The sequence below is a fragment of the Gymnodraco acuticeps genome, unplaced genomic scaffold, assembly GCF_902827175.1.
Source record: "Gymnodraco acuticeps unplaced genomic scaffold, fGymAcu1.1, whole genome shotgun sequence".
Taxonomy (NCBI): Eukaryota; Metazoa; Chordata; class Actinopteri; order Perciformes; family Bathydraconidae; genus Gymnodraco; species Gymnodraco acuticeps.
This window is the reverse complement of record NW_022992081.1, coordinates 1,309,777-1,322,732: the sequence shown is the minus strand read 5'-3', so window position 1 is coordinate 1,322,732 and position 12,956 is coordinate 1,309,777. Positions and strand designations below refer to the sequence as shown.

Below are 12,956 nucleotides of genomic sequence, written 5' to 3'. Positions count from 1 at the left end.
GTTTCAATGGGAGGGGCCCGGCCCAAAGTGACCGCTGTATAACAGCTGCTCAACCTACAGTACAGCTCCCAGAATCTGAGGAAGAGCACAAGATGTGGCTAATGTTGCTTCAGATACTCTTAAAAACTAGCTTGAAGGAACAGAAGAATACAGCAGCTGTCGTGAGAGCTAATGTAACTGGTTAACCTGATTTATTGATCCTTTATTTTTTCACATAAGATGTGCGTTGGTGCAAAAGTGATGACAAAGGTTAAAAGGTCAACATGCTCAATGAGGGAAATCCCCATTTTCACTTTCACTACAATGATAGTTTACTTGTATCTTAAACAGAGTATTTCATTATACTGATGAAATATGTATCACTACAAAGCCTATGTAACCATCATATACACAATAAAGCATGCATTTCTGTCAGCATCCCTGTTGAAATCTATCTTTCAAAAATAAAAGCCTGACTGCATTATGACCTACCAGAGAGTTACCAGAGGCAACTCAACAAAATAGCTAAAGTAGCAATGTCAAGGCTGCAAAAATACTGATAAGTTAACTCCAGAAATCTGTTAGAGTGCCAGGTTACACTGAGATAGCACTGAGCATTGGATTCCTAGTTCTTTGGAATTGTTAGTTGTTTGTCGCTTTGGACAGTAAAGTTAGCCAAGATGCTAAAGGTAGCCATTATGCTAAAGTTCTATGAGCTAGTCAAAAGATCTTCTTGTTTATATCAAGATCAACGGACGGTCTCTGTTGAGCAGTTTGTTTGGAAACAAATGCAGTACATCCTGTGTTGTTAGTAGCTCTGGGGAAAACAGAAATAAATCTGGTTGTGTTTGGGACAGTGGCACCAACAACAATACAATTTGAAAATGCTAGTGAACAGTTATCTGTTTCCACTTATTACCCATAAGTGGAAACAGATAACTGCTCAGCCTGTGAAAACAGTTGTAAAATCTCTTAAATCTTCCACAAGTCTGAGAAAAATAACCCAGGTGATGTCATGGTGATGTCATCTACATTTCTCAGCATTGGATTGAGAGTTTTTATTATGAAACTGTAAAATGTCAATCCAATTCTACACAAAACAATCTCACTGTGAGAACAAAAATCCAGTTATTACCTCATTATCCCCGGCATGTGTCCGCTGACAGACCTCATGTCATATGTTCACACTAACGCACACTGTCAGAGCAAAACACAGGAGGAAATATAGTTACAATTGTTGTTTTTCCAATAGAGTAATAGTATGATACTCCTATTATGTGCAAACGTCTGGGATTGCTTAAGTTGTACCAGTATGTTTAATGTTACATCTGTTTGTCTTAGGACTAGTGAGAACATAATAACTTAAGTACTAGATTTACGTAAGATGGATAAGGTGCTAAAATAAAGATAAAAAACGCAAACACATGAGACCTGAGGATAGGTGCAAGCAGCAGGCTGGAAACTCAAACTAGACGATGCGAACGTGCGTAGGCGCATGGCCCTCTGGGAAGTGATTCAGAGGTCATTACCATATTGAGAACACAAAGACGTCTTTCTATCAAACAGGTGTTCAGTCCAGGGGGACATGTACTCTTGCATACCTTGAAGGCTCCATCAATTGTTATTAAATTCTAGCGCAACCATTCAGTTCAGTCCGCCAAATAAAAACAAGACAATAAAACAGAAGGGAAGAAAAACATATAGTGAAGTCTAATAGGACATTAGCTACTACTACTACCTTTTGTTTTTTTAATAATACAGCATTGTAATGTACAATAATAAAATGTACAGTTTATTTGTGTCGACTTTATTGCCCTTAGTTGTAGATAGTACAATAGTAGAATGTAAGAGTATTTAAGTACTGAACTTGAGCACAATTGTGAGGTACTGTAATTGAGTACTTCACCACTCTGCTACTTTAAACTTCTACTCCACCACATATTGAATGTAAATATGGTACCACTATATATTATAACTTTGCTGATTCAGATCCTTTCTACAAATGATAACTCAATTAATAAATACAATTATATGATAAGATACCCAGTGGTGTGACGCAAATCAAATTAGTACCAGCTTCAATATTTATTATTGCATCACTTAACACAATTCAGTAATATTATATTATATGTAGGCTATATACTATTTAGAGCTGAGTTCAATCCCACCTTGACCGCCATTGTCCTTGGGCCCTCAGTTCTGCATAATGAATACTTATATAATAATAATGCTTTTATTCGTTTGCATTAGTTAGTTTTAACGTATGACTTGTGGCAAAGGATTTTTTACATGTGTGGCTCTTCTTGAGAAAAATATCATACTTCTTCCAGCACTGGCCTGGTATGTAAAATAATCCATCTATTACCATAGATTTAATCACATGAATACAGTTCTGTCTGATACCCCGAGCATACGTCTATCTTTGCCAGACACCCATTATGCTTCATGCCTTTTTTTTAAAGACATCACGCCCAAGAGTTTAGCCACCTACCATCCTCTCCCTGCCTGCAGGGCGGAGGAGCAGCAGTGCGCCTCCTCCGCCTCCCTCATACCGGAGAGCTGGAAGCGCGCCAGGATGGGATTGGCTTCCCGCTCCTGTGGGGAGGAACTGGTGCGCCAGGATACCCAAATATGGACTGTCCGATCTCAGGTTGGATCGCATGACTCAGCACCAGACTATATAGCCTATCCTTACCTTGGGATTGTTGTGAGGAATAAAAAAGCTATAAGGGTTGTTGAAGTGTTTTAGGTATTCCCGAAAACAACGCTTTGTGTTTTTGGATTGTTTTGAGCTTTGAGACACATTCCGACTGACTTGTTAACATATGGTAATGAGTGTAGATGAGCACTTGAATCAACTGTATATGTTTCCTGGGTTGAGTTTCCCTCACGCCAAACAGCACTCGTCTTGTTTACAGTCCTTGTTCCTGGCAACAACGTCATCAAGTGTGCCTGACATCCCGGAGGCGGGGTCACAGACGAAACAGCCAATCAGAGAGCTGAGCGGAGCGCATGTTCAGCCCTACACTGTGTGGCTTCGCTGGATGATATAAGTAGAGTGGAGCGCAACGGGCGCCTGTCATTACAGAGGAAACACAAGTGGAGCTCAGTTTCAGAGCAAATGGACTCTCCTACACACGAGTGGAATCAAAACATCTGAATTAGTCACTGGACTCCGCTTTGAATTCAACCTAAGGTACAAAACGACGACTTGGTACAGTACAGTTCCACTATTTTGGAAGTTTTGCTCTGTTTTTGATAGCTTTGGTCTTCAGTATAATAACACAGCGGGACTTTGTGCTGGAATCAATTGGGACACTAAAAGCCTCGGTGTCCAAGCAAGCAGCTTTGCAGCGAACTCTTGTATTTGACTGTGTGATTTTGAAATATGTCCACAATAATGGAACAGCCTTTTTATGACGACTCGTTTCTCTCTGCTTATGGCCATCCAGGCGCAGCCCTGCCAGACTACAAGCTGCTAAAGCAGAATATGAACTTGAACTTCTCCGATTCATATCGGAACTCAAACTTCAAGTCGCAGCACCTGCGCAACGACGGTGATTTCTATTCGGCCGGGTCAGCGGACGTGGGCTCGCTGAAGCTCGCCTCTCCGGAGCTGGAGCGCCTGATCATCCAAAACAGCAACGGGGTGATCACCACCACACCGACACCTACCCAGTTCCTCTACAACCGCAGCATCACAGAGGAGCAGGAAGGCTTCGCTGAAGGTTTTGTTAAAGCCTTGGACGACCTGCACAAAATGAACCACATGGCTCCTCCAAACGTTTCAATCAGCGGCGTCTCCTGTGGCGTCCCCGGCGGCGTGGTGTGCTCGGCTCCAGCCTCGGTGTTCGGCTCATCCATGCAGCAGGACGGGCTCGAGTACACCACCCTGAGCAGCTGCACCACGAACCCCAGTCTGTCATCTGGAGGCAGCTATCCCTCCACCACCATCAGCTACCTGCCGCCGCACCACCAGTACCACCACCAGCATCCCCAGGCCATGGCGCACGCATCGCACCATTTCCAGCACTCTCTGGCTGGCGCGGGCATCCACTCGCAGCGGTACAGCGGCTTGAAAGAAGAGCCTCAGACGGTGCCTGACATGCTGAGCAGCGATTGCTCTCCACCAATGTCTCCCATCGATATGGAGAACCAGGACCGCATGAAAACGGAGCGCAAGCGGCTGAGGAACCGGCTGGCAGCGTCAAAGTGTCGGAGGCGCAAACTGGAGCGCATCTCCCGCCTAGAGGACAAGGTGAAGGTGCTGAAAACTGACAACGCCGGACTGTCAAGCACGGCGTCAGTACTGAGGGACCAGGTGGCCCAACTCAAACAGAAAGTCATGACACATGTGAGCAGTGGCTGCCAGCTCATGTTGGCGCCCAAAGTGAAGTCTTATTGAAGAAACAATGCACTTTAAACAAAAAAAAACACTGGACACAAACTGCACTGACAATGGACAATGTCAACCTTTTCTGTACGAAAGAACTGGACCATGATGGTTCATATGGCTGATGGAGAAGCAGCACAAATCTAAAGACTAAAACACTTGGGGGCATTTTTGAATACTTTTTTTATTTTAAAGATGTCGTCTTGGCTTTGCCGGTTTACATTTTACTTTAATTGCGATCTGTGATACATTCTTATGTAACTTATTTGTGTTCCTCAGGTTGAGCCTGTGTTTTTTTTTTTTACTTGTACAGTATATATTTAAGTAAATGAAATTATGAAACTAAGATGTATGTGGTGTGGTTTCTTATTGGGGTTATTTAAAACCGTAATCTCTTGAAGTGTTAATTCTCGTTAACATGACCTCACTGTTATCAATGGTCTTTTTCTGGGCAGCAGTTGAGTTCAGAGCAGCAGCTGCTTGACGTTGGAAACGTCCCTGCGTAGGATTGTTTTCCCATTGACGTACATACGTCAGTCCATATATGGTCAATTTTGCTGACAAACGTCACAGACCGAGAAGGTTTCCGGGAACTCCCTCCTACACTGCCCGTCAGTAAAGCTGCGCTCTCCCCTTCACACCGCAGTGTGTGCGTGTGAGTGTGTGGGTTTAAATGAAGGTTTGTCAATGGGTGGTTTATTAAAGTGAAGGGAGTTTCCCCATTCTGCTTTCAATTTCCCAAAACAAGCCCTGAGAACACTAGCTCAAGGAAAATGGTTGAAAAATAAGTTAAACAGCAGAGTAGACTTTCTGTCTGGTGGTGGTTAACAGCTAGGTTTAAATAAAAATGTTTTTAAAAAAAACTTGGGTGAATTTAAATGAAGCATCCACAAAAACTAACCAATGTTTAAAATAAGATGGGAAAAAAAAAAGGAATTTATCTAGATACAGCTTCACTCAATCCCATATAACTCCTCCCTGAATTAGAAATAAATTGTATCATACTATGACAGATTCATTTTTTCCTCAAAAGTGAGGCAGGCCCCAAATCCAATCTTTCCCAATGCACCCGAGCCATTTGTCAATGCGGTGGTGTCTGAGTCAAACACAATAACTCCAACATTTACCAAGACTTCACAGCTTGTGACGTACTCAGATCCTCAGTCACGCACCGAGCACAGTACTGATCACAAGTTAATCACAGAAATGTCTGTTGGCATTTGTCTTCCAAGTTGTAAAGTCACCAAACAAGTAGGCACCAAAGAAGAGATTCAGGTAGAAGTCTGGCACTACCCAGCGGTCACAATTGGAATTACATTCACAAAATGACAAAAAACACAAGTCATAGTTTTCCCACTAGTTTTAATAAAGATGGTAGCAATTTATTAAACTCCAGCAAAAAAAAAAATTATTTTTTTCTGAAAAAGGAACTATATTTTCAGTGCTTGAGACTATGAGGTCATCCCCACCTATTGTACACTGGACGTACAAAGATAAAGATTTGCAAACAAAAGATTTATCCAACACGTTTTGAAATCTCGTTTTGTTGAATACATAAGTTTGGACGCCATGAAATACTGCTTCACAGGGACACCTCTCATCTGAAGGCAAGTGCTTTGATAGGAAGTCTGCGAGGAGACCGTCCCGTTTACTGCTTGGAGAAGTAGGTTTTGCTTTTCTCCACGTCAGGGATGATGGTGTCGCTACCGGGTGTCCAGCCAGCGGGGCACACTGCGGGGGGAGGGAGAAGGGACAAAGTTTAGCACAAGGCGTAAGAAATGGACATTGAACTTTGTATTGGACAAACAACATGTGTGATTACCCCAGAGGTTAGGCTAATAATGCAAGGCAAACTAAGTCCTGTCTGATTACAGTTTACCCATCTTAAAAGAAAATCTAACTTGTTACATGCTAGCTGTGAGATGTGCCATACAAAGTATCTCTTACTCATGCATTGATACTGCATTTTATAGTACATATTAGTGTTGTCATGATACCAACATTTTGGTTTCGATACCAAGTCAAGAATTGCGATTCCGATTCTGTTCTTAATTTTTTTTTAAAGGGAAACAGTCTTAAATGTAATTATTGTGCTTTATTTCACACCAGAACCATAACCACATTGGTAAGTTAGCTAAAAAGATAAGCCATATTAGACAGTTATCATTGCCATTAATTGCCTCGGCAAACTACAAAAACGTTCATTTGTCACAAAATAAATTAGATTAGATAGATAACTTAGATTTGAGGGCATGGGCTGAGCATGATGTAATTATGTTATCTATCACATTCGCTAACCTGTCTGTCTTTAAATTCTTTAAACAGCTCTAGATGCCGGTTGGCGAGGTGCAAAGCCAAGTCTGATGTGTTGGCTCCCTTGGTTTGCAGGGATCTAAAACATGTCTCACAGACGGGCCTCGTGGTGTCCGTAGGCTTGCCCTCACTGTCAGAGATATCGCTCAAATACTTCCAAATTTAGCTTCTGGCGTCTTTTGTCAACAAGCCGAGACGCAGCGGCAGTTGCACTCCCACTCCCAGCCATGCTTCTCGTTTTCTCACATGCTCTGGCAGCTAGCGCGTGCACGAGAGAGGGGAGGCACTTGAGCGATACTAATGAAACGTAACGTAACGTTTTTAACGACAGGGTATCGCGGTACCTTTCAAGTATCGGTACACCGTGCAACACTAGTACATATTAACTCGTTTTCATATTTATGCTATTCCTTCCTTTTAGATCCTATTTTCAGCATTATTATTTACAGAAATATAATTTCGGTTTCCCCTCGCATTTTCATCGGTGGTTAATATTTTAGCCAATTGCAGATATTTGTAAAAAATATGTTCTTAGATTTATATACCTTTTATATTATTAACTTATAATAATGGGAGCAGCATTATTGTAGCATAACTGTAACAAAGCCAATTTTCCCCCACAGTGGAATAAATGTTTACATTTAGTGAAAAACACATTTCTATTAGATTCAAAATAAAATAAATGAGCTGATGGTTAGCCTACAAGCCTATTCATAAAGTAAGGTACAGTTTGTGGTTTAAAAAAAAAGAGGAACAAACACGACTGCATATTTGTATGCAATATTAGAGTGAAAGAATACCATTAACTGATGCCATAACATCAAACAGGGGTATACACACTACACAGGGACTGCTCTCACCCTCTCCATGTTTGTCAGTGTGCTGGAAGGCCTGGACCAGGCGCAGAGTCTCGTCCACAGAGCGGCCCACGGGCAGGTCATTGATGGTGATCTGCCTCAGGATGCCCTTGTCGTCGATCACAAACAGACCCCTGAGAAGCGTAAGGGGAGGTTAAAGTATAGCACAGCAGATATTCCTGTTCTTTGGTAACTTGTGACCCGAGCTGCCCAAACTTTAGCAGAAATGCTTTTTTTGTAGGGGCTAAAATAAATGTTGCTGCTGTACCTGTCGAATTCAGTACATTGTTTTACATCCGTGTTAGTTCTCCTGTCCGTTTCCTCCAAACTGGGGGCTAGCAACCGTCACAGACTATGGATATACATTTCCAATAATGCAAACCATCCCTTTAAGTCCTTATAAGCAGGGGTGCACATAACTTTTTTGCCCTGGTTCTCAAAGGAGCACCTGGAGATGTTGCTTGGTGCTCATCCTTAAAATGAAATAAACCGTAACTTTTGAGGGGTCTTGACTTTATTTGCCAGACACACGGCACTGAACCCACATGCAGAGGTGAACACAGAACACACATGCAGAGGTGAACACAAGACAACATTAGCACGACCAGTAATCCTACAAGCTGTCATCACTACCCTCCTGACTGTTCTCCTCACTGTCTTCCTCTCTGTCAGACATGGTAGCTGATGATGTAGGCCTACTTCTTCCTCTCTGGTTGAGTCTGCGATTAGCTGCTTGCATCCACAAGTCAGCAGCTGGTTTTGGGTCGACAGTCTCTGTTGTCATCTTAGACAAGTGGATGTAATCAAATAAGTATGTGAACATAACCAATAGCCTACCATAGCCAATAACAAATTAATGTAACTTATTTTATTTGTGTTGTTCATTCATATCTTATTTTACCTTAACATTTATTTATTTATGCATTTTTTTTTTATCTCTCCAGTTTTAAAGGATATTTTTGGTTACGGTCTTATAGTATACATTGGAATGAATTAAAACCTGTTTATCCCAATAATTACAAAGGAGTGCCTTGGAAATATGTGTTTACATAAATGGTGACCAAACCGTTTGAATTTAGACTAAGAGTCCTTTACCTCACTGAGCTGTAGTTATCAGCCTCAGTCTGACTGGAGAGGACTCTCCCTCCACATTATTGTAGAAACATCTTCTTCTTATCTCCGTTAGAGCAGCTAGCACCAGATGCTAATAACAACAGCGCTGGTACCACCCTCCCTCTCTCCCTCGCTCACTCGCATTTTGTCTGTGAGCTGCGGGCGCCAGATAAGCCAACATCCCCCATTTTCATCACTTACAGCGCCCATCGTACAGGGCAAATGAAAGGTGGAACCGGGGTGAAAAGGGTGTTACAATTACTTAATTGTGAATATTGTTACATCAAGGCCGAAAATTAGGATGAGCCCCAACGGTCAAAATGTTTTTTTCCCTCCCAGAACTGCCAGCGCAGCACCTCCACAGATCTGGCGCCCTAGGCGAACATCTAGCCAGTGCTACGGGCCGGCCCTGAGTTCATATCATGGTTCATATGCAACTCGCAAATATCTTTCTTTCTCATCTCTCCTCTATTTTCTCTTCTCTCTCTCAATGTTGGTACGCAAATGCGCTTTGTTTCAAATGACCCGGTGCTCTTTTTTTGGCGGAGGTGCGCATGCGCACCAGTTATGTGCAGCCCTGCTTATATGAGCCATTATACAGCAGAATTATAATAGTGGTGCAATGATGGACAAATCTTGGTAAGCAGACCCGGAAGTTAAAATAAGATCTGTGGTAAACAAACATTTATAAAACACATGTGCTGTGTTCAGCAGGATCATTTGCACATATTTACATAACTTTTATAATTTTTAAGTGTAAATCTGTAGAAGTAAAAATCTAATGTTATGCTATAATCAAACTACATCTCGCTTGCAAGGCTGGGCATTACCAATGCTAAGCTAAAGACGGCTAATGTTCAGCATGATGACGTTTGGTCGTCTTATCTAGTCGCTTGTTAGCAACTGCTGTTTTTATGACACATAGAAGCTTTGGACATTGACAGTGGGGTGATTATTAACATATTTTATGTCATATTGGGAAATGTGAAAATCCTTTCAGCTTTTGTTAACCAAGGTCCTAAATTCAGGCATCTAACCTATAACACAAAAAAACAATAGTTGACTTCGAGATAAGGGAACCAGAAGTGGTAAAATGTCAACTCATTCCAGGCTTAAGGACTCACTCCTGCACCACTTTATTAGACTAAGCCCCCGCGCACAATGTCCCCTGGCCTTTTGTTTTAACGATTTAAGCCCTTCTCCTGACCTGTATGCAATGCCATCGTCCTGCTTCAGCACACCATAGTCTTTGGAGATGGTCTTGTTGAGGTCTGCCACGAGGGGGATTTTCATGTTACCCAGACCTCCCTGCTTCCTTGGTGTGTTGATCCTGTAGGGAAAAAATATAAAGAACCCAAATATGGGCCACAAACATTTCAAAAATCGAACACCAAATGTAGACCCAGGGCAGAGACCGTTAACTCGGAACTTATCAACACCGTGCAGAGAAGCCCAGTGACAGGAGATAAACTGGGGAGGGTGTTGCTACAGGACTGCCAAAAACAGCTATTACAGACTTATAAGATTTAGCAAATTAGGGACCTCCTTTTCTTAGTCATGTAGTAATTTGACATTTTTTGTATTAAGTATATAACAGTCAACCTGCAAACAGCAGCTCTGCTTACCCCGTGTTGACTGCATGGATGATATTTCGTAACTGTTATTTTCACTGCATACAATCACGTGGATTACTGTTGAGCTTTAAAGCCACAATATACTTTCAGTTAGGTCGAATTCTCACCAGGCCAAGTGACTGAAGTGAGAGTCTACGGAGCAGCCGATAACCTCGCAGCCGAGTTTGCGGAACTCCTCTGCCCTGTCGCTGAAGGCGATGATCTCAGTGGGACACACAAATGTGAAATCCAGAGGGTAGAAGAAGAAGATCACATACTTCCCTGCAGAGCACGGGAGGAAAAGATGAGACAAGTGTTAACACTGATCATCTCATATTAAGATGACTTAAAAAAAAAATTACGATGAACAATACTTTAAACTAGGGTCAAGAAAGAGTGGACTCACATATACTGTATAAACAATAATCAGATAAAGCGACACGGTCAAAGTTAGGAGCAGTAGAAAGTAACTAAGTTCACTTACTCAAGGACTTTAATTTAATACTTCAACTTCATAACCCTTTGGAAGCAAATATTGTACTTTTTTATGTAGATCAACTAATGAATTATAATATTCTATAAAGGATAATGATAACAGGAAGTACGATTAGTTGCATATTTAAACTGAACACATTAATTGATCACTAGATATAATTCAGTAAAATAATAAACAATAACGAAGATGTTCAGTGTTGAATTGTTTTGTTTTTTAAATGTTGCCATTTGGTAAATTAAGAATATGTTGATGCTTAAACTGTTGTACCGTAAATTATGTAAAAAAAAGTGCAGGACTTTTACTTGCATTTTCTACAGTACACTCTCATAAGATTTAGTACTTTATAACACTCAGAATTAGTAAAAAAAAATTGCAAATACCTGATCATCTACTAGTGATGTGCTCAATGTCAAATAACAAAAGTTACCTTTGTAGTCTGACAGCTGGATGTCCTTGAACTGTCCATCCACTACAGCTGTGGCTTTGAAGGCCGGGGCAGGCTTGCCAATATGAGCATTTCCAGCCGACATGGTGGTGGAAGATGGCTGCGGGAGAAATGGCACTTATTACCAGAACATTCCTGATGTTCATGGGCCGTTGTAGATCAAGTTAAACTGGCTGGAGCAGGAGAACAAACATAACACTTAAACTAATGACTCCCTGAGCTTTAACCAGGCAGACATGGTTTGCAGTTCCTTGATAATTGGTGCACAAGATCATACGCTGGTTCAGTAAGAAACCCACGGTAAGTCACATGCAAGTCATGCAACAGTTCAACCCGTGGCGAACAATAGTCCATTAGGAAGCTTACGTAACAATGACACGCAAAAACCAATGGGAGAGTAGTATTGGGATTCAAACGCTTTAAAAAAAAGAAACCTTGCAATTAAAGTGTAGGATTGACTATCTACACATTTCACACAGTACTGAGCCTGAACAGCCCCATGAGGTGTTTACTTTTTAAATGACTGTATGGTATCAAACAGGCCTAATTTGACTGTCCATGTCACAATACAACATCGGATAAAAAGCAAACTATCCTTTGTCGTCTTCACTGTATAGATATGTATCGCGAGTAGCACACATGCATGTTCAAAGTTCAACGCAGGAGGTCAAAGTTTTACAATTTAACACAATTGCGGTGTTAGCAAGTAGCAACTAATGTGGAACAAAGCGATGAGGTTTTCACCAGTCTCTCCTGCAAGCTAGCCGCAGCACACGGACAAAGAAAGAGACAGAAACAGGCCCAAGTACTTGAGAAGGAGGGAAGCCGCATTGCACGGCTAGCTTAACGTTAGCTTCATGACGTAAGCTGGTTACTTTGTTGTCTCTTTGTTCAATGGCAGACAGTTGCTGGTCTTGTGCACCTTTGCAGACAAAATGTGAACCTCTGACAGGAAAGACCAAGAGACACACATAATATATCTGACTCACCTGTCTGTACGTAAAGCAGAAGAGAAGTCGGCTGAACGGACGTCTGGTGCTGGCAGGACGAGAGCTCTCAAAGGAGGGACGGCGCAGTGCAAGAAATAGGCGGGTCCAGCTGTGGACTCCGGAAGTTAAAATAACTTATTTCAAAGTAAAGGTCGAGATCAGAGTGTGTCACTTAGTGGGCAAGGGAGAGAAATACATTTTATTAGACTGCAATTGGGTACATTAACTTTAATTAATTAATTAAACTATATTAATATAAGAAAGATATAACTTTGTGTATTGAACTGCATACACTTAAAAGCAGTAAAAGTAACTAAGCAGCACCAGAGAGCAAATAAGTTCTTAGATCCTTACTAACACACTAAAATGTACTACCCCAATTGGCCATTCATATGCAACTAATATAATGGAGGTGTGTTGGTATGGATATAAAACAGTGGTGTCAGCTGATAAATGTGTGTGTAATATACATTTAGTTTACAGAAAGTTACACCTTTTCTCAACTCTCTTTCACTCTCTCTCTTTCTCTCCCTCTATCACTCACAAACTCATACACACACTCGTGCAAAAATATACCTCATTAAACCTTGTATGTGTGTGAGTGATTGTGTGTAAGTATGAGACAGGAGAAAGTGTGTTCTTGTGCAATTTTGTTTTTCATTTGTGCTGTTTCATGTGTCTTTGAAGTAGACAGATATATGATCTTGAACCAGCTTGACCTTGATGTATTGTATTGAACTTATTTTATAATGTCTCTT

General features: G+C 41.4%; 2 protein-coding genes across 3 annotated transcripts; one reads left to right on the top strand and one right to left on the bottom strand.

The window, feature by feature from the left end:
* The first annotated feature begins 2,726 nt into the window (after positions 1-2,726).
* On the top strand, positions 2,727-5,050 carry junba (JunB proto-oncogene, AP-1 transcription factor subunit a). 2 transcript variants are annotated; one of them, XM_034202483.1, is made up of 2 exons: positions 2,727-3,175; positions 3,432-5,050. In XM_034202483.1, the coding sequence occupies exon 2, from the start codon at positions 3,470-3,472 to the stop codon at positions 4,382-4,384; it is 915 nt and encodes a 304-aa protein (XP_034058374.1). In that variant the 5' UTR covers positions 2,727-3,175; positions 3,432-3,469; the 3' UTR covers positions 4,385-5,050. The 2 variants fall into 2 exon arrangements, with proteins under 2 accessions (XP_034058374.1, XP_034058372.1); XM_034202481.1 differs by having other exon boundaries at positions 2,727-5,050.
* A 664-nt stretch (positions 5,051-5,714) lies between these two features.
* Positions 5,715-12,309, bottom strand: prdx2 (peroxiredoxin 2). Its single transcript, XM_034202484.1, has 6 exons — positions 12,199-12,309; positions 11,192-11,309; positions 10,397-10,550; positions 9,863-9,985; positions 7,546-7,676; positions 5,715-6,103 (listed from the first exon to the last, which is right to left on the bottom strand). The coding sequence occupies exons 2-6, from the start codon at positions 11,292-11,294 to the stop codon at positions 6,021-6,023; spliced, it is 594 nt and encodes a 197-aa protein (XP_034058375.1). The 5' UTR covers positions 11,295-11,309; positions 12,199-12,309; the 3' UTR covers positions 5,715-6,020.
* Between the last annotated feature and the right edge of the window lie 647 nt (positions 12,310-12,956).

Excerpts from the sequence above, each read along its gene's own strand:
- prdx2 (XM_034202484.1), bottom strand. The coding sequence starts at position 11,294 with ATGTCGGCTGGAAATGCTCATATTGGCAAGCCTGCCCCGGCCTTCAAA. Across the intron at positions 10,551-11,191 it reads CCAGCTGTCAGACTACAAAG|GGAAGTATGTGATCTTCTTC; the intron begins GTAACTTTTGTT and ends CGTGCTCTGCAG. Across the intron at positions 6,104-7,545 it reads CACTGACAAACATGGAGAGG|TGTGCCCCGCTGGCTGGACA; the intron begins GTGAGAGCAGTC and ends CTCCCCCCGCAG.
- junba (XM_034202481.1), top strand. The coding sequence starts at position 3,368 with ATGTCCACAATAATGGAACAGCCTTTTTATGACGACTCGTTTCTCTCT.